Below are 20,197 nucleotides of genomic sequence, written 5' to 3'. Positions count from 1 at the left end.
GCAAGGTCAGATTTATCCAGTTATTTTCCACAGACCGAAACGAGGCAGAGAGAAATTGATCCTGGCACACTGGCAGCATTTGTCCCCAAGAACAGATGATTTGTCCAACAGTATTGGCGGGGCATGTGGTCAGACCGTCAGGAGGAATCATTTGATCCATTGTCAGAGGATTGGTTATTGTGCTAGATTTCCAATGTACTTGTTGACAGATCTTCTGCTGAGCGCATCTTCTTGAGAAATGATCTGAAATGAAATACTAAGTTAACAAAAATCCCATTGCAGATTCTCAAACAATGCAAAACCTTTTTTGGAAAATTGCTGAGAGGCTTAGTCAATAGAACTGCATCAAAATAAACTAAATACAACACAGTAAATACATAGGCCTATCCTCAGTTGACTTCTTAGCAGCTGGCTTTGTTTTGTGGTAAATATTCTTCTTTAGCCTCACTGGTCCTCTGGGTAAAAATATCTCCCATTTAGCACTTTCACCACTAAAAACATAACTTCCTCAGCTGTAATAACTATGGCTTATATGACAGTATGCAACATCTTCTGTGGCTTATGTTTTTGTCTTGTGTTTTTCCTCAAACTACTCACTTTCTCCTCAAATGCTTTCTTAAGATGTGGAATTAAGTCATGAAAATGATCACAGCAAAAGATGATCTTTCCATGCATGCAAAGGGATGCAGTAGACCTACTTTAGACCATCGGAGGCAGAGTCTCCTTCAGGTCGTTCACGTACCTCAGTGAGCTCTAATGTGTCTAATTGACCATTGACAAAGGGCAGAAGGTCACACAAGCGTCAACCAGATTTTTTGATTTAGCCTGGGGAATATTATGAGAATTTGTGAATATGTACTGTAAACATGACCCAAAAATCATTGTTTATACAATTTCACCACTAAAATAATTATGCCTAAATTAGCAGAATAACACGCACAAGAACATAACAATGCACAAAATGCCTGTGACTGTGCTGAAAACACAATAATTGTAGTTGCTTTGATAACACAATCTGTAATCGACTAAGTCTAACCTCCATTTCTGTTCCTTGCAAGAATGAAGAGCAGCCTGGATGTCACTTTTCTTTTTTGAAGAGGGGTAGCATTTCTCTCTCGTAAGTTCATCTTTAAGATCCTCCGTTGTCCTTACAGCAAACAAAGAAACTGTTGATTTACATTTTAAGCAAAGGAAGATGAAAAGTTATCAATGCTCTCTTCTCTTTTCATCTACATTTTTATATTATCACAAATCTGCCTAGAGGAAATAATAAGCTGTACAGCATGAGACACTATCCCTAGATCCTTTCTTACTGCTCCTGTGCTGAGGTTTAATATGATTGGAATGACTTGTTCCTAGGTTTGACAAACTATAAATGATCATTTTAAATGAACACTTATGTTGTATCTGATGTGCTTTGAAAGGGCTTCTCTAAAGACCCACCTTCAAATATGTACTGAAAACCTCTGAGCATTTGTCTATAAGCTTTTAAGTATCTAACTATTTAGATTTATTTATACTCTACGGGGCAATAAACAAAGACACAATGTGAAAAAGATGAATTTTCAACTAATAATTTAAGATGAAAGTAGAAAGAAAAGTACACTTTTGAACAAGTTACAAGTCTGTCCATTTTAAGATCTTTTAGTTGGACAGCCTGAACAGAAAACAACCTTCCAAATGTTGAGGTTAAGTAAATTATGCCTGCAGCAGGCCAACTGGACAAAAGCCCTATAATAACGCAATTGGTTACGTCAGGTTGAACAACTTCCAAAATGCTGATGGTCATATAGAAGCAACGTTATGTCACTTGTCCTCGACCCACTCCTCTTCTCACACATCAAGGGTTCATGCAAGATGTTGGTCGGTGGAAGTGTGACAGACTGCTGTGAAGATTTTGATACGCAAACACGTGCAAACTACCCAGGTGGTCTTCCGCTCATACTTAAGAGATGTTTATTAGTTCCCGTGTGGAATGTGTCCTTCACCCGCTCGTCACACTTATCCACGCGCTCCAGGTGAACCAATGAATTAAACACATCACCGACACCTAGTGGGTTGGTCTCAAACAGGCCAGATACCTTGTCATATCACATTTGTAGTGCAGTATTAGCGCAGTCTGAAGCCCAGAATGTTACTGCTCGGTTACCGTGTGAGGGTATCTTTAACACCCACATTTCTGCAGCTGAATTAACAATGTAATGTTTATATAACCGGACATAAACAAAACCCTCTTGGAGGGTTCAAAAGTGCCAATGTTAGGATTAGCTAGCCTACTTGGCTATGAACTGAACACTAACTAGCCAAAGGCAACATTACATATTCATTGGATATGGTAAGTTAACCTAATTGCACACAGTGAAAGATGTAATGTAAGAGCAGACAATCATTGTTCATTTTTAAATAAGTAAGTTGTCACTTTAACCCAGAGTCAGTGCTACATTAGCTAATTAGCGTTAGCTGATACAGTAAGGTTAGCCTGAAAGCATGTTGTTTGGGAAATACCTGCCAGTCAACCAGAAAGGGGTAGACTGGAAGTTTTAAGCGTATTAAACGTTTTTATAGTCCATATGATAATTAGTGACTGGCACTTTGTGGATTTGTTTGTATTAATATGTAATTTACCTAAGTATCACAGGTATGAGGTTATTCCAAGCAGGTCAGCGTGCCGTGAACGCGCACCATGTGGCTGAACTGGCGTTGAGGTTTCTGCGAGGGCGTGTTCTGACAGAAACGTGCACGAGGAGCGCTGACCCCCAAGCGGTCTGATGTAAATCACTGCGATGGCAGAATGGGAGAGTAGGGGAGGGTGGAGGACACCGGCTACAGCCCTGCCTCCTCTCTGCATGCGAACACACAGCGGAGTAGACACACGGCAGGCAAGCAGGAAGACGGCAGCATCACGGGGGCAACAAAGAGACGCATGGTTCATCTGCAAGGCATCAAATGAATAAATGATTCATTGAGACAAGTACTGCTTCCAGAAAGAAAAAAAAACCTGCTTTATTGCTTTTGTCCTGGCCTAAAAGGTAAGAGAGATTGCACCAGTACAAGAAAATCCATATGTTCTACACCATTTTCTTGCTATATTATATATCTGTATTGTTTTACCTATCAATACGCTTTCAGCCATCGTACTGCATCAGGCATACACTGTTGATGTTCTACTCCACTGAAAACGCATGTGAATTTCATTGCTGTAAAGATTGAATTGAGTATCACCAGGTAGCATGAAATGGGTGTGACATGTTCATTTATAATGTGTGTAGGAGCAGCAGTAGCAGCAACAAAGCCTGTATCAGGAGTGTATACAACTGACTGAGAGCCTAATTGCACAAATATATTCTTCAAATGAAATGACATATTCAAAAAGTAAGCATTTTCCCTGTATTATTTATGGTCTAATAGCACAGACATGGAGCTGGAGCACTTTGATGAGCGGGACAAGGCTCAAAGATATACCCGAAGGGGCTCGAGAGGGAATGGGCTCCCCAGTCCCACTCATAGCGCTCACTGCAGCCTGTACAGAACCAGGACACTGCAAAAACTGACCTCAGAAAAGAAAGCCAAGAAGATTCGTTTCTATCGCAATGGGGACCGCTACTTCAAAGGGATTGTTTATGCCATTTCTCAGGAGAGATTTGGGTCTATAGAAGCACTCCTGGCTGACCTCACACGATCTCTGTCAGATAATGTCAACTTGCCACAAGGGGTCCGGACCATATATACTATTGATGGGACAGCAAAGATCACCTGCATGGACCAGCTGGTGGAAGGTGAGTAGAATTGTCCAGATTACGTTTATATTGAGTAATGTGAGATCAATCAAGCCACAAACCCCACCAAAATGTACAGCTAAATTAGATTTGTTTTTAAATGCGTGACAGTGTCACACTATCATGTGATATCCACTTTTTGAATCTTGCATGTTTCCAGCTTTTGTTTGTGTGTCTTAATTTTGTCTTAATTTTCTGCAGGGGAGAGCTATGTGTGTGCATCCATAGAGCCCTACAAGCTGCTGGACTACACAAAGAATGTAAATCCCAACTGGGCAGTTGGTGCTTTGACGGCTCTGTCCATCCGTGACCCTTCTTCCCTTGGTAGCACAATGGCTGGATCCCCGGAAACCAGGGAGATCAAGGACTTTATTAAGCCCAAACTTGTAACCATTGTCCGCAGTGGAGTAAAGCCTCGCAAGGCCGTACGGATCTTGCTCAACAAGAAGACTGTACACTCCTTTGAGCAAGTCATGACTGACATCACAGACGCCATCCAGATGGACTCTGGAGCCGTCAAAAGGTTATATACTGTTGACGGCAAGATGGTAGGTGTTAAGTTATCTTTTCTAGCGGTGATTCTGTGAGCCTCACCTTTGCCAATTTTTCAGAGTAGGGTAAACTGCAGAAAATTACATTTTGTTAATGGCTAGATAAAACAATTTGCTTGTTATCCTTTTTAAGTCCCACATTTTGTTTTCATATTATTATATTTAAAATTCAGGAAAACAAAGAATTGAATACATTGTTTAGAATATGATGACACATTAGCTGTGTGTGTCTGTGGAATGCTACTTTCCCTCTGAAGTACACAGTCAATATTAAGTTTTATAGCTAGCTAAGCATGTATGTGACAATATGTGATATAGTGTCTACTAAATTAAGGAATTATATCTACTTTTAGTTTGTGAAAGTCACAGCATTGCCCTACCTGTGTCTGTGACTTGAAGGGCTCCCTTTACTCAGAGAGGAAACGGTTAGTAAAGCTGGTTGCATGCACATTTGTAACCAACATTACACACTAAAAAGTTTAAAAAATGTACCTAATGTCCATACTTTTAAGAGATGTTAACCCTTTTATATAGCCCATATTCTACTTTCTATTCTTACGTAAGCCAGGACAACCTTAAGTTATCTATACCTCATCATCTTACACCCTTTTGCCACCACTGGTGAATTAATTGCTCACAGTGGGAAAGAAGAAATTATGCGTTTGTCGGATAGAAGTCTCTGGCATGACCTTTTCTTATCTGTTTATAGCTTTGCTGTGTGCAGTACCGAGATACATTTGTTTGTGGAGAGTAGTATTTTGCGGGTTTTAGTTTAAATGTTCTCTCCACAGTCTGTCTTCCCATTTGTAGTTCTGTATCTCACACAATCTTACATCAGCACACTGCACATGAGGTAGACCTGGTACACATTTATTTCAGTTTTTCTAGCGCATTATGGAACTTTTGAGGTTTAAACAAATATAACTTTCATTCATGTTTCTGAAAATTGCTTTCTCATAACCCGGTAGGTTCAAAGTCAACTGGGAACATTTGCTAACTGTATTCCAGAAAATGCTGTTCTAGTACCCTATCTAATATTCCCACTAAACAGTAGCACACTGTTGAACGGTTGCGGTATTCACTTTGTGAGTTAGTAAGACACACAGATACAGCAGCCACTATTTACATTATTATACTTTGTTGACATCCTGTCGCAAGTGCCTCATTTCACACTACATTTTACCCGTATGTAAATAATAATCTTCTAGATATTATCACATTTATGGGGGAGGTGGGCCGTTATGGGTTGATATGGTTGGATAGCACTTAAGTGTTAACTTCACACATTGCTCGAGAGACTAAGCAAATTAGTTTCACAACATCTTACAGAAATAATCTGCTTTTTAACTTCCCTTTTCATAAACTTTATCACCTGCATTAGCATCCTCATGCATTAGCATCCTCATCACACAATATTATTATTTCTTTATTTTCTTCTGATGGTTTCTATGGTGATGTGGTTTCCTGAGCTGGTTGCTAAGGAACAGCCTCTGCGGCAGAGCAGTGCAGTAGTGATGTCAGGGCTGTAGGTGTAGTGAGAGGGGGCTCATGGAGGCAGGGCTTGATTTGTCATAGTGAGAGGGGGCTCATGGAGGCAGGGCTGGATCTGTCAGCCTTTTTATACACATGGCGGCAAGACGGAGCACATGGCTCGAGTATAATTCCATTCTGTGATGATGTGTAGAATGTAAAGTTAGGGATTTTCACACCAACAAACAAATCTGCCTCCAGAAATCCTCTGAATTATTTTAGGAATACAGATTGTTTACTGATTGTTTTGGGGCGGCTGTAGCGCATGGGTAGCGTGGTCATCCTGCGACCGCAAGGTTCACGGTAGTTTGAATGTTGAAGTGTCCTTGAGCAAGACACTGAACCATTTGCTCCCCGGGTGCTTCGCGGCAGCACACTGCTCCTTAATTACTTAGGATGAGTTAAATGCAGAGACTAATTTCTCCAAGGGGATTAATGAAGGAGTTCTTCTTCTTCTTCTTCTTCTTCTTCTTCTTCTTCTTCTTCTTCTTCTTCTTCTTCTTCTTCTTCTTCTTCTTCTTCTTCTTTCTTTAGCAAAGCATAAACAGGCATGACATTGCAATAGATCAAAGGTCTATGTCTATTGTGTATACAATATTAGACTTGATTATTGTGGTTCTCCATTTTTCCCTCACACAAGGTGTTGACCAGGTATCTTTGATTATTCAGATTAGTGATTCAATTGTCATCTACACTTTCCTAATGAGCTGTTGTTTTATGTGCTTGGCAGTGCAGCCATGTGCTCTACTTTCCCTGCCTTTTGTACTTTTTGTCATGTTGGGACACCAGATGGCCAAATAAGCACCCTTTAGCATCAACGGGCCTGTTTTCATGGGTGTTTAACCTTTTGTGGTAAAAAAGCTGCTTGTGCTGTTGGTCCTGAGACGATGCCATTCTGTGGAAAAACAATTATCTCTCTTGCAGGTTTGTTGCATACAAAAATAATTTCCAAACACAACCAACAGATTAGCCTACATATTTACTTAAAATGGTATAACTGCTTGTTAAGTATGTCTGGTATTGGTGTATTTGCTGCAGTTTAAAAGAATAATATTACAATTTCTGCTGATATCTTCTTTCAGTCATGTCCATTCCTCTTGATGCTGCTACTGCAAAATAAATCAACAGACAATTTCTGTTTTCACATTTGTTTTAGACTCAGTCATGTACATCTGCTTCTTAGGTGGCTTTGCTTGATGGCTGTGATCTCTGGCCACATGGGCACAGTCAAGTTGATGTGATTTGGGTTGTACTTTATAAACTTAAGATCACTAATCATTTATATAACATTATCCACACTAGAAGTAGTATAAACGTACAAGGTAGATAGAAAGCTAAAGAGAAACAATCAATTGGCAGACCCTTTGAGGCAAGAATATATGCTATGGCTTGGTGTGTTTGTGCTGTTGTGTTTGTGTGCGATGGAGCAGAAAACATTTGCATATTTTTTTTTGCTTTTTTTTGCTTTTGTTATATATTATTCTCAAACCTGCTATGTTTTAAACATCTCTTAAGAGTATAAAGAAGGATGAATAAGATTGGGAGGTTGTCTGGCTTTCTGCTCACCTACTGCTGTGACTTGGCTATTAAACACAAAACAATGACGTGCTCAGTGTCCTACTGCATTTGGTGTGTAGAGAAGACATTTTCTGTGTTATCCTCTTTTTGTTCTGGGAGGCTACTAATTATGCTTGAGCCGAAGTGGAAGTTTCTGTTGTACTTTAATTTGTACACTGCAGAAATGTAACCACATTTGTAATGAGCACTAAGATATCTTTACATAGATATGCATTCATTTAACATTTAAACATGTTTTAAATATGTTGACACATAATATACCTGCTGCTAAAAAATCATACCTTGTTAAAACTACTAATGGCTAAATATAGAAACTCAAGACTAGAACATTGTAAATAGGAGTGCTGAAAATGTGTGGGCTGGAGTTATAGCTCATATATTCTTGAGTTGTGGGTGTGTCTCTATGGATGTACTTGCTGATTTGCACTTTTTAAGGCCACTATTACTCTAATCTATCTATGTAGCAATTGCAGTTATGTCACAAAATTCTGCAGCACAACCAATCTGAATATTGGATAATGTAAGTCACTGAATATACTGTCTTCCATCCTCTTATATTTCTACTGGACATTATTAACCCTACAGGATGCAAATTTGAACATGCTCTGAAACTGTAAATAAGGGCAGCCCATGCAAAATTGACTGGAGCAATTTGAAAAGGGCATGTGAAGATGAGTCATGTTTCTCCCTGACATTCTGAGTGACGCTGCTTTGTTCTGTCTTGCGTTTCAAAGGGGAGAGTCAGCACCATGGAGAGCGTCACCTGTCTACTGGTAGAGCAATGGAGTATTACCAGTTTGTGTCTTGTGTGTATAATCTTTACTATGGCTCAAAATGATAGCTTCTAAAGCATGCATACCTCCCATTGTTTTTCAAACAGATAAAACCCTGACGATCAATATTTGTACAGGATGTGCGTGTGCGCGCGCTGGTAGGCCTGATGGAGCTGCTGTGTCACTCAGTCAGCAGGCATTAATATAAAGCAACACAATCATGATTGCCTCCCATATGCTGCTCCATCATAAGTTTGGGTTTAACTATTTCCTAGTATTCCAGATGAACAATATGTAATTAATGTAATATGAGTTATTTAAGAATAATATATAACAGACAAAAAGGCTATTGCTAAATCTGCAAGATACATTTGACTCAAGACCTTGAATGAAGCAATCCATATTTCGTCACTCTATAGTTGGACACTGTTGTTGTTTTGAGGGTGTACATTGTTGATTACATCTCTTATCCTACTGGGAAATAATGTCACTTATTTCTGCTCAGCTTTACTTATTGCTTAAGATAGAAATTAAGAGTTAAAGGGTGGTGGCTACACCAGGCATCCACTAAATGTAGCACGCTAACAATACCAAAGGTCTGAAGCCAGATTTCAACCTACATCTTCAGTGACACGATGTTGTACATTATTCCATCTGACCTAGACTGTATTGTCTGCAGTTTGTAATGTCCAGTGCTCCAGAAAGGCTCTGATAAGACAATCTTAAAGCAGTCGTGTCCCTCTCGTCGTCTTAAACTCAGCTGTGATTCTGTCTGGTTCCCTTGACAACGGCTGTGCATATTTCCTCCCTTTGGGATCTCACACTCCTGGAGGATGGGTGGGGGACAGGGGCTGTCGGAGTGGACCATCTGCAGAGAAAATGTCCATATTAAGCCTCCCTCTGTGCGCCATTTCATGGCGGAAATTACCTTTGGCTGTTTGCTGTAGCCTGCAAAAAAGTACTTCCAATCCCTTTGTTTAGTGAATAATCCACCATTTCAGTATTTTGGATAAAAACACATCAAAGCTGTCTATCCCGTCTTCTCTTAATTATTGACCATTTCTTCAAAAATCTGTGATTTGTACAATGAAAACCAGAATATTTTCACATTCATGACTAAAGAGGATGATAACATAACATTTAATAATATGGTTAGCAGGCTGTTGGGTTGTCGGACTGTGGTGGCTTCCTTGTCTGTTCGCCTCATGTCAAAGCACGTAAGTCATCTTATTTGGCTTCTGCTTAACTCCCTGTGGTTCTTAACAATGAGACACCTAATAATGCATGTACATATTAGATGTTTGCAATTGTCTAATTTTATAAATCTGTTTGTCCCTCACTACATTGTACGAACAAAATCATTATGTTTGAGGTGAAAATCATGCAGGTTGACCAGAAAGAGCTCAGTTCAGTTGGGCCTTTGGCAGCAACCAGCCCACCACGGACAGACCTAGATAGACTTCGACCTACTGCCAGCTTGAGGATGAGAGCTTCACACCCCACAACAGCTTCTCCTCCGGGCTAGGAGCAGAGTTTTGCTGAGCTGTAGAGAGAAGATAAATGTCCACTTACTGACTAATACTTTATATGGAATAACATTTTTGTTGATAGAGCTTTTGCTGGGTCCCACCCTACATTAGCTGGTGCACTGCTGTAGTTAAGCACATCAATAACCCTTTTGAGTAGAAGGTCAGGACTACCATTAGCATTTTCATTTATTTATGACACTGCATCCTTTGCAATGGGGTCCTGTATTAATGAGGGCAGCAGATGCATCAACTCGGTCATCTTGTTTCTCTTTGTTATTGAGATCAAATAATATGTGGTGACCATGTTATTTTAGCAAAAGTTTTTAAAGATCAAAGCAATCCACGGGTGTAAGACACTATTTAACTTCCTACCATATAATAATGTATTTCAGTTTCAGAGATTGTAGGCCTGTTTTGTGGATTCAGTTTGTATTCAGTTAAGTGTATGCCATCACTTACCAGATTTGGGCCAGAAGACCAAATATTTTATGAAAATGCTTCCATCTGAGGAACAATATACTCTGTCTTGGTAACACATGATGGATAACTCCCAGAATGGACGACTGTTGTTGAAAGAATTTTTTAACTTGACTTTACTTTGAATAGTCCCAGACATTAGAGGGCAATTAATATAATCTCTCACAAAGGATGGAAAAGGCATTGTCACAGATTGTACTGCATATAGTTTCTTTCTTTCATGTATTTTTTTATGTATTTTATGTTTTTCTCTTGTACACCGAGCTGACCTGACAGAAGATGTGTACATATGTACTGACATTTATGTAATCTAGATTTGATAAAATTTCCCCAAATATGACGAATCATGATAAGGCTTGGTTCAAAACGTGATTTGTTGACAGTAAGTTCACCGTTCACAGTATTATTGGTTACGGTGACAGGTGTGTGGACCTGTGTGTCCTTTTGACTCATACACAGCATCAGATATTCTATGTGAAGAGTCTTACATAATAAACTCCTCTGTATCCTGATTAAAGTTTGAAAACGGTCCAAAACTTGATTTGAGTGCAGCAGCAGACTGTGGCTGTGTACTGATTGAAAAATAATACCTCCACTTGTAGCTTTCTAGATTGTTTATTTGACTTTTGGATTTTGGATTGTTAGAGGTATTTGGCGAAAATGGTACCGTCTTCGGAATTAATATTATGTACAGTGTCACTGGGGAGAGTACACATCACTTATCAAACTTGTTTTTGAACTATAACTGAGAGAAACCTCTCCATCTTTACCAGGTCAACTGCCTCCAGGACTTTTTTGGGGAGGATGATATCTTCTTTGCCTGTGGCCCTGAGAAGTTCCGTTATCAGGATGACTTCAACTTGGATGAAACTGGTAAGTGTTCCTTCATTTATATGAGACTTGAGTTGCTCAGTAGAGAAAACATGGAACTAACGCTGTTTCTGAATAGCTTTTTATTAAACTATCCTTCTTTGTGTTGGGGCACAAGCATGTGGCACTTTTATAGTTGTGCTTCTGCAGGTTTGTTCTCATACGTTTTATTCTTTTTATTGCCGTTACTGCAGTTGCTCATACCTTTTTGTGGCTCTACTAAAATGCAGTATAAGGTGTTGCTACCATCTTGTTCCCTGTTACCTTTTTCCGACTACAAATCTTTTTCTTTAAAATGTAGACACTAGGCTTTATCAAACCGAGTGGCACTCTATGATACAACATACTGAGGATACAATATCCAGACTTTCCATTTATTAAGGCGACTTATGAATGAAAGGGTGTCAGCATAGCTTTAGTGGAGTGGTGTCACCGCTTTAGCACGGTATTTATGCTTACAGTTGTTGTTTTCACATTTTCTTCACATTGAATACAGATGATACTCAGGGCACTACCATTCACTTGACTTGTTTATAGTTGTGGTATAGAGTTTGTGTGTTTGATGAATGTGCAGGTCAGAATAAAAGAGGTTGTCATCACTCATATTTTGTGGCTTTGTGGTTTATAGGATGTTGTACCCAAAAGAAAACACTATATATTGATGAAATGAATAGTCGGCCACAGACTCAAGGTGGACAAAATGAAAGAATAAGGTAGCCTTGTATCATTTAGGAAACATTTTGCTCTAGCAGTGTACACCTTGAAGTGTTTTCTTTCTTTATAGAGTGCAGGGTAGCAAAGTCTGCATCATATGGCCGACTGCCCTCCGTGCAGGGTCTCTCCTCGCCAAGAAGTGGTGGGATGTCCCGCAGGAGCAAGTCCCCGTCATCCATTGGTTCAGGTGTGTGCGTGCATGCGTACACAATGATACAAAGTCAATTTATTAGTTGTAAAACTTCACACAGTGTTCTGATTGTAGGTATACATATACTATGAATAACAATAGTTATACATAGTGTATCTATGTATAACTATTGCAGTATTTTATAATTATACTGATTGTTTGTTGTACCGACAGCTAATGGCACTGTAAGCAGTCAGCTGTCCACACCTCGATCTGGGAAGTCTCCGAGCCCCTCTCCGACCAGTCCAGCTAGCCTCCGAAGACGACGGGTAATACAAATGGATGCTCCTATACATAAGTTAATGTCCTAAAGATGTATTTGATATGTTGTCATACATCATACAATAGCACATTTGGGAAGGAGTTCAACAAGTCTCTTCATCAATGTATATTATTCAAAAGTATTCAAGTGACATGGAATTAAACAGAAGCATTGTACTTTATTGACTTCTCACCTTTTAAAATATTGGCGAGCAAATATGTGTGAACCTACAATAGCTATACATCGTTGAACTTACTGTTTCTCAGTAATGCGACTGGAAGCACTGCGAGTGTTGTTTATGTTACTGAGAAAGCTCATACACATGTTTCTGAATATCTAAAGTTTAGAGCCATCTCTTGAGTAAAATGTTCGTACTGCTGTAGCACCTTTTTTCTGTGATTATCACAGATCTGGGGAGGACAAGCAAGTTTGAGATTGCATTGCACAGTCGACTCCGGAGCGAAATCCAATTAGCAGTGATACCATCATTAATTAATCATAAGGCTGGCTGTGTTTGGTATTTGTGCTGTAGCGGTGGATATTATTTTCTCTCAATCCTTTTTGGAACCTCAGGCTAGTTTTTTATGCTGGTGGAAAGGTTAGTATAATGTTTCACCAAGTTTTATTTATCTAATCTTAAACTGCATACTCAAGGCTGGTTGGAGTAGAACAAATAGGCTTTGTGAAAGCTTTGCCTTCTCTCAAGTTTGTGTAAAACAAGTGCATCAGTGTGTCTTTCATTCTCAAATCATGGCTGTCTCTTATTTCCAGGGATCTCAACACAGTGGCTCTTCACTCTCTTTAGCGTCTACCAAGGTTTGCAGCTCAATGGATGAAGGAGATGGGCCTGGCAGTGAAGGTAAGACTTACTTATTGTGGAAAAATACTGGTTGCAAGCAATGTAAAGGCTACTGTTCATATCTTTACATTATAGATCTTTTGTTATTCTCCACAGCTGAGCCAGTGGATGAGTACCGCACAGTGCCTGCGTCCATAGCAGAGCGGTACAAAGTGGGGCGGACTTTAGGGGACGGAAACTTTGCTGTGGTCCGAGAGTGTGTGGAGAGATCCACTGGAAGAGAGTACGCTCTCAAAATCATCAGCAAAGATAAATGCAGGGGGAAGGTGAGCTTATCTCTACATCTGCTTACTTCATTTATCACATCAGCAAGTTTGGTCTAATTCATTATCAAGAAGTTCTTTTCTGTGTACAATCTTGAGTTTTGCGTTCATTATTTTTCTTGATCAGCAGATGGTACTATCTCCTCTGGGATTAAATTATCTTTCTTTCTTCTTCATGTTTACCATCAGATAAAGCTAACATTAAGTAGTGTTAACGTGGATCAAAATGATTTCAACTCACATTCCACATTTCTAAGATGTTTCAGAAACTAGTTTTGTTTTTCATAATCAAAGCAAATATGGAAAATAAACTATTTTGTCTTTCATATTTTACTGAAAAGTAGGCTCCCTAGTCTCACATTCCACTTTTTGTATAGATTCCTTTCTCTATACAGTGTTGATAGACTTGCTTCCTTTGATTGATATTCATTTTATTACCCAGGAGCACATGATCCAGAGTGAAGTGTCAATCCTTCGGCACGTGAAACATCCCAACATTGTACTTTTAATTGAGGAAATGGACACCTATAGTGAGCTCTATCTTGTAATGGAGTTGGTTAAGGTAATACATATTTGTTAATTGTTTAAAGTAATTTTCCACTCAAATGCCATAAAATATATATATAAATTTTAGGAATATTTTTTTTGGGATCAATAAAATAAATATTTGATTTTTTTTTTTTTACTCAACATCTTTTTTTGTACCATAATGTTATATTAGTCCATTAAGATGGATTTGACTTGATTCCTGGATGAAGTTGTGTCAACCCTTTTAACATGGTTGAACTGGTCCTCTTTTACATTCCTAAATACTCTTTCTCCAGGGCGGCGATCTCTTTGATGCAATCATCTCCTCAAACAAATACACAGAGCGAGATGCCAGCTGTATGCTGTTCAATCTGGCAAGTGCCATTAAGTACCTGCACAGCCTCAATATTGTCCACAGAGACATAAAACCAGAAAACCTGTTGGTAAGTATGACTCACAAAGATTCTGTACTGGCAGTGAGTGGAACTAAATTGTAAATGCTTCCCATATTCCCATGTTCCCTTTATCTTTTTCCCGTTTCCATTGTCATCTTTCTCCAAAGTTTGTACACGCAAGTTTGTGCAATTACACATGCATGAAGGCATGTAACATACATAGGATAAATACATTTACATATACTCTATTACATGAAAGTCAGTCTCAACTGCACTCTTTTATTTGAGCCTTTGCATTCATAATTATTGGAGACCTCTTTGCTTGCGGTTTCTCACTTTTTCTTATTGTGTGTTTCACAGGTGTTTGAACACAATGATGGCAGTAAGTCTCTGAAGCTAGGTGATTTTGGCTTGGCTACTGTTGTCAACGGGCCCCTCTTTACTGTGTGTGGTACACCCACCTATGTAGCACCGGAGATTGTCGCTGAGACCGGGTGAGTCAGAGTCCTCATCCGAGACATGATTATTAAGGCATTTGCTGTACAAAGAAAGTAGAAACAAATACCATTCATCCAATCAAAAACTTCTACAGTAATTCTTGTGAACTATTGCTACTTGCAGATGTGCTAAGTCTTACTGATATCTTCCTCTTCAATTACAGGTATGGCCTCCCGGTGGACATTTGGGCAGCTGGTGTCATCACTTACATACTGTTGTGTGGCTTTCCTCCTTTCAGTGGGTATGTGCTCCTGTATCAGTGTGTTTATTTTGAAGTATGATGTTTTAACCACATTATATTGTCTTAATCCCATTATTGAAAATGTCTATTGTATGCTATCACATTATAGACTATTAAATGAAGCTTAGTTTGAGCTTATAAAATACCTGTTTTATTTTCTATAGCAGTGGTGAAGATCAGGAGGCTCTCTTTGAACACCTTTTGAGTGCCCAGCTTGATTTTCCTGCACCATACTGGGACAGTGTTTCTGACCCTGCCAAGGTTGGTCTCCTCATCTGCCATTGTTATTCTTCATGTGAAACAGTCTGTCAGTGGTGTGTTGTGGTGGTGTCTCACATTAGCCATGAGTATCCAGTATAATAATGTAGTCTGTCTTTATTTAGGATCTGATCACTGGAATGCTGCAGGTAGAGGTGGATCAGAGATGCACGGCTGTACAGGTGCTTGATCACCGCTGGGTCAATGTAAGTTCATCATTTTTAAGTTTGTCCTTTCACCAGAATCACCTGTGTACATGCAAACACTGCTATGAAAGAGTGCACTATGATACAGCAAGTAGAGTTTCTGAAGCCTAGTTATTTGAATTTTCCAGGATGATGGTGGGTCAGAGAACAAGCACCAGCTGCCTGTGGCTGGGAAGATCAAGAAGCACTTCAATACCGGGCCCAAGCTCAACAGCACCACTGCGGGAGTGTCAGTCATTACAGTAAGCACTGATCTGCACCCCTCCACACACAGACACCGCATTCATCGCTACAGCCGTAGATTATATTTGGGCTCCTTTTTATGTGCTTTAGTAATGATACTTTGAATGTCATTCAAAATTGAGAACACATATTTTGAACCAGTGGCCCTCTTAATGCAACTGCATTTTAATGCCTCATTCTGTGCAAAATCTTTTTATCTTTATGCATTTGGATGTCATTGAAATTCAGTCGTGGTTCAGTTGAAACTAACATTGTATGTCTGGCAAAGCAGCAACTGAATCCATTAGCCATATTTTATCTGTTGTCATTTATAATTGAGTGACTTTTGTATACATTAGTTCATCATTCTGCCTCTTGTTGCCAGGGTTCCCTGTGTGTGCTCTGGTCTCTCATCCACCTCTTTTTAGATGAACTGTCAGCACTGTCATTAGGATATCTTATGAATAACAAAGTTGTGCTACAATGACTAGGTTTTGGTTGATAGGATTTCTTAAATAGTTTCAAAGCTTAACTCTGACACCAACAGGAAAATGCCAAATCAGCCGTAACTATACATCATAATAACATACAACATCTGAGTGAGAGCCTTTTTACTTCTGTTGACAAAATCATTTCTGTCTAAACAAATATTTCATAAAATACTAGACCTTTTGCCTCTTGTGGTTGCCCCTGCTTTTGATGCGTGCTACACTAGTTATAAAGTAAACTCTAGAGAATAGTAGTACGGTAAATGCAGCTTTTTCCACATACAGCTGCATGCAAAGTTTTGCTCATCTAACATTTGCCATTGATTGGATGCCACTCCTCATCTGTGGTCTCTTGTGGAGCACCTAACAATAGCTGCTGTGTCACCCTCTCTCAGACCACGCCACTTGACAAGGAGAAGCAAGTTTTCCAACGAAGACGCCACCAGGATGTGAAATTTGCACCCCACCTACCACAAAGTGTCGGTGCCGGCGCCTCCCGCATTGCCAACCCCATCTACTCCGCCGCTCAGTTGACCTCGGAGTCTGGGGAATATTCCCCAAGTTCGGCTGACACTTCGGCTCCATTCTAACAGTCTCCCAGAGGCCACAGCCCACATCTACCGCTCTGGGAGTGGGAAAGGCCCAACATTGGGTTCAGTCTGCTGACCTGGACATTCACAGGCTGCATACCTACCTGCACCTATTTAAGTTTCCCCCAGTCATTATACATTTACTTTAATTATGAACTGCATTGATCTGAGTAAGAGACAAGTTGGTCTCTAGATCAAAGAATAGACCTTGAGAGCATGCAACAATTTTTTGTTTTCCCTTTTTTCTTCCAAAAGTCACAAAACTGTAAAAGCCTTATTTATTCACTAACACTAGTTCATTGTAGTACCCTAGAGCCCTCTACTGGTTTGTATTGTATACTACAGGAAAGCGTCTGCTTCATGAAGCTGTTAATGGACCATGTAAATAAAAAAACATTCAAACCTTAGTTTTTAAATGTTAAATTACATGATGTTGTATTATGATGGTACATTTAACTTATTGTGGTTTAAACACCAATGCTTGTTTAATAATTACTCTAAATACAACAGTAACAGCCACCTTCCTGCTGTATTTTATGACTTAGATTTCTCTGTGTCGAGGTGCTGAAGGTTCTGGTGCAAACACCTTAGGCACACTGTTTAACAGGACTGAAGAAACTGAAATAATATGCTGCTATATTGTATCGTAAGCATTATCTGTACTTACATTTTTGTTTTTTGTGTAGGGCAAATATTGTCCTGCCACCCAGTACCATTACTCTTTTGAGGGTACTAACATTTGACTATTGATAGTCCAGATCACCTGGGTGCTTGAGGATGATTATTGAAACGGTAGATTTGTTACATGTCTGTTAGAGTGATTGTAAGTCAGTGGTGGTACAGAGGAATGTCAGTGATGTGTAGTTGGTAGTAAGTGCATGTTTAAAACCTGGCCTTGGCTTATATGAATTTAAGTACAATTGGGTGTACTACCCAATGAGCATAGTATCACATTTGTCTTTCCAAATGCTGGAATGAGTGCGAATGGATCTATTGCTGGTATTATTGGCAGCCATCTGTCAGATGGCTCTTGTGCAACGTGGATTTTTTTTCACACACTGAATTAAGAAATGTTGTTAAACACAACAGTGCTTCCAGTAAAATACATTATTTCAATATGTGTTCATTCAGTCAGTACTTTTGTATTATTCTGATATACAACATAACTAAGAAGTATTGCTCACCAGTCTGTGTTCTCTGTCCACTTCATACATTGGTTCACCAGAGACCAAATATTCGTGGCCGTGAATGGCCTGTTTCCTTCATCAAAGACTGTAACTTGCATGTGTGGTAATATGCATCCTAAATCAGTGTTTTGGCTGTTCTATTGTTTGATATACGCCTGTCAGATATGAAGTCATTTCTGTTGTCTTTGTACATGCCGTCTTGGTGAATGCAGTTCAGTTAAGGCAGACTATAGTCATACCACAGCTAAGTTAAAACGTGTATATGTATTAACAGAAAAGTAATATCACACCACAAACTTCGTTGTAAAAGGGCTTTTAAGTTTTTGACTAGAAGGGATTTAACCAAAAAGCACAAGGACAGAAAGTTCTGATAGTGACTTTTTGGGAATGTTTATGCTTTCAAGAATGTTTTTCATCATCTGAAAAACATTTAATGTTAATATATACAGTATGACAAAATGATACTCTTAAGACAACTGGGAATGTCAGTATTGGGTGGAAGCGGCTGAAGAATGTGAATGCTGTATTATAGTCACCCATATTCCATTAATGTAAGAATGTTTAAAACAATTTAAATGAGTAGAAAAAACATGAAATCTTTTGAGGGAAAATCGATTGTAGTTAAATAAACAATTTCAACAATGTAGCTATCTGCGGTGAAACCAAACCTGGGAATAAAAATGATTTAATTAATTTGTGAATCCTTGTATCATTTTGCAAGAAGACTGGTGGACCTAGAAATCTGCAGCAACAAATCTAGACAGTAGGTGGCAGTATAATCAAACACAAGCTTATAACATCTTCAATATAATTCCATTTATAGCATGAATTTACTGAGCTCTAGTTATACATACTTAATGGAATTGCATTAATACATGCATGAATGCTTTGGAGGCAGGCACACGTGTACACAAGTTTAAGCTCTGGTATATGTATTCAGTTTTATTATAAACACAAAAAATAATGAAAGCAGCTGAATTTAGTTATCAATTTTGATATAATCACAAAAGCTTAAAACATCCCACCTCTTTCAAAAAGTATGCAAAATCAATTGGTAATGCAACATGTATATATAAATCATATGATATCTTAAAATGTATTACACTAAATGAAAATGCACTGCTTAATTGTAACGTGTGAACAAAATTGTTTTTGTCAAACAAATTTTAATTCACAATAATGAAAATTATTTGAAAAGTGTACACCCAATGCCTTGAGTGGCTCTGAGCACGTAAAACATCAGCTTTGGGTATGGTGGTGTCTGGTAGCACCATTGGAAAATCTGAATGCAAACTCAAGCTACTTGCATATTTTTGTTCATTTTAAATTATCAGCTCACAGCAACAGACTTCTGCAAAATAAATGCAGACACAATAGCTCTCACATCACCAAAGGTAGACCATAGTCATTTTTGTAACACTTCATCCATCTCTCGATAATTTGTCAGGCAGCTGAAATCCTTAGACCTTTATAACAACCAAGTCATATTATTGCTTACCAATGCACGGTGTCGCAGCATAAACTGGTGTCAATGAATTCACATATATAAAGTAAAGAAGCAAAACTTTTTGCAAAAATAGGCAAACTGAACAACTGAGATGCACAAGTAACAGTACTATGTTTGCAGTTACAATTGTAGACTGCCTTTAAAAATAACACTTCCTTTGACAAACGTTCTTACAGTTCTACAACAAACACCGTAACAGTCATGAGATACTACTCAACAAATCTGGTATTACATTCTCGGGATATGTTTTGTGGAAGAAGCTGAAACAAACACAAGATTAAAGTTTCAAATGTCCCCTTTGAATTATTTTAATTCTTTGATTCTGGCGTTGATAAACTAAATAGTCCTTGAATAAAAGTTTATATGGAAATATCACAATGTATTCTCCTTTTTGTTGATATGATTAAAAACAAAAATTTCACAAAGGACTCACACTGAATTTTACTTTTTTTCCACATAGACTATCAAATACAACAAACTAACAATGAACATTTTGTCTTTTCACATACACATACATTTGACCACTGTTAATAACAATGAGCAAACAATGGCCATATACATGTATTATTAACCAACTAATATCGGAAGTTCAATGAAGACAATTTTACATAGCTTGTGTGATGAACATATCGGTAACATGGTGGCTAGTTTAACAGCATTTAGATCTTTTTCTCAACCTTTACAGAGAAGAAACATTTTACACTG

General features: G+C 38.7%; 1 protein-coding gene across 1 annotated transcript; it reads left to right on the top strand.

The window, feature by feature from the left end:
* Positions 1-3,415: 3,415 nt before the first annotated feature.
* Positions 3,416-16,798, top strand: LOC306742144 (serine/threonine-protein kinase DCLK1-like; the record flags this gene model as incomplete). The annotated part of the gene is made up of 15 exons (XM_079224484.1): positions 3,416-3,776; positions 3,978-4,324; positions 10,988-11,087; positions 11,869-11,985; positions 12,163-12,257; positions 13,022-13,109; positions 13,206-13,375; positions 13,815-13,934; positions 14,197-14,343; positions 14,656-14,789; positions 14,957-15,034; positions 15,199-15,295; positions 15,418-15,498; positions 15,627-15,740; positions 16,604-16,798. 15 exons carry the CDS (start codon positions 3,416-3,418, stop codon positions 16,796-16,798), a joined length of 2,244 nt encoding a protein of 747 aa, XP_079080610.1.
* Between the last annotated feature and the right edge of the window lie 3,399 nt (positions 16,799-20,197).

The sequence above is a fragment of the Taurulus bubalis genome (genome assembly GCF_910589615.1).
Source record: "Taurulus bubalis genome assembly, chromosome: 10".
In the NCBI taxonomy this organism is placed as follows: Eukaryota; Metazoa; Chordata; class Actinopteri; order Perciformes; family Cottidae; genus Taurulus; species Taurulus bubalis.
Note: the sequence above shows the minus strand (reverse complement) of the source record. Positions and strands in the feature narration are given on the sequence as shown.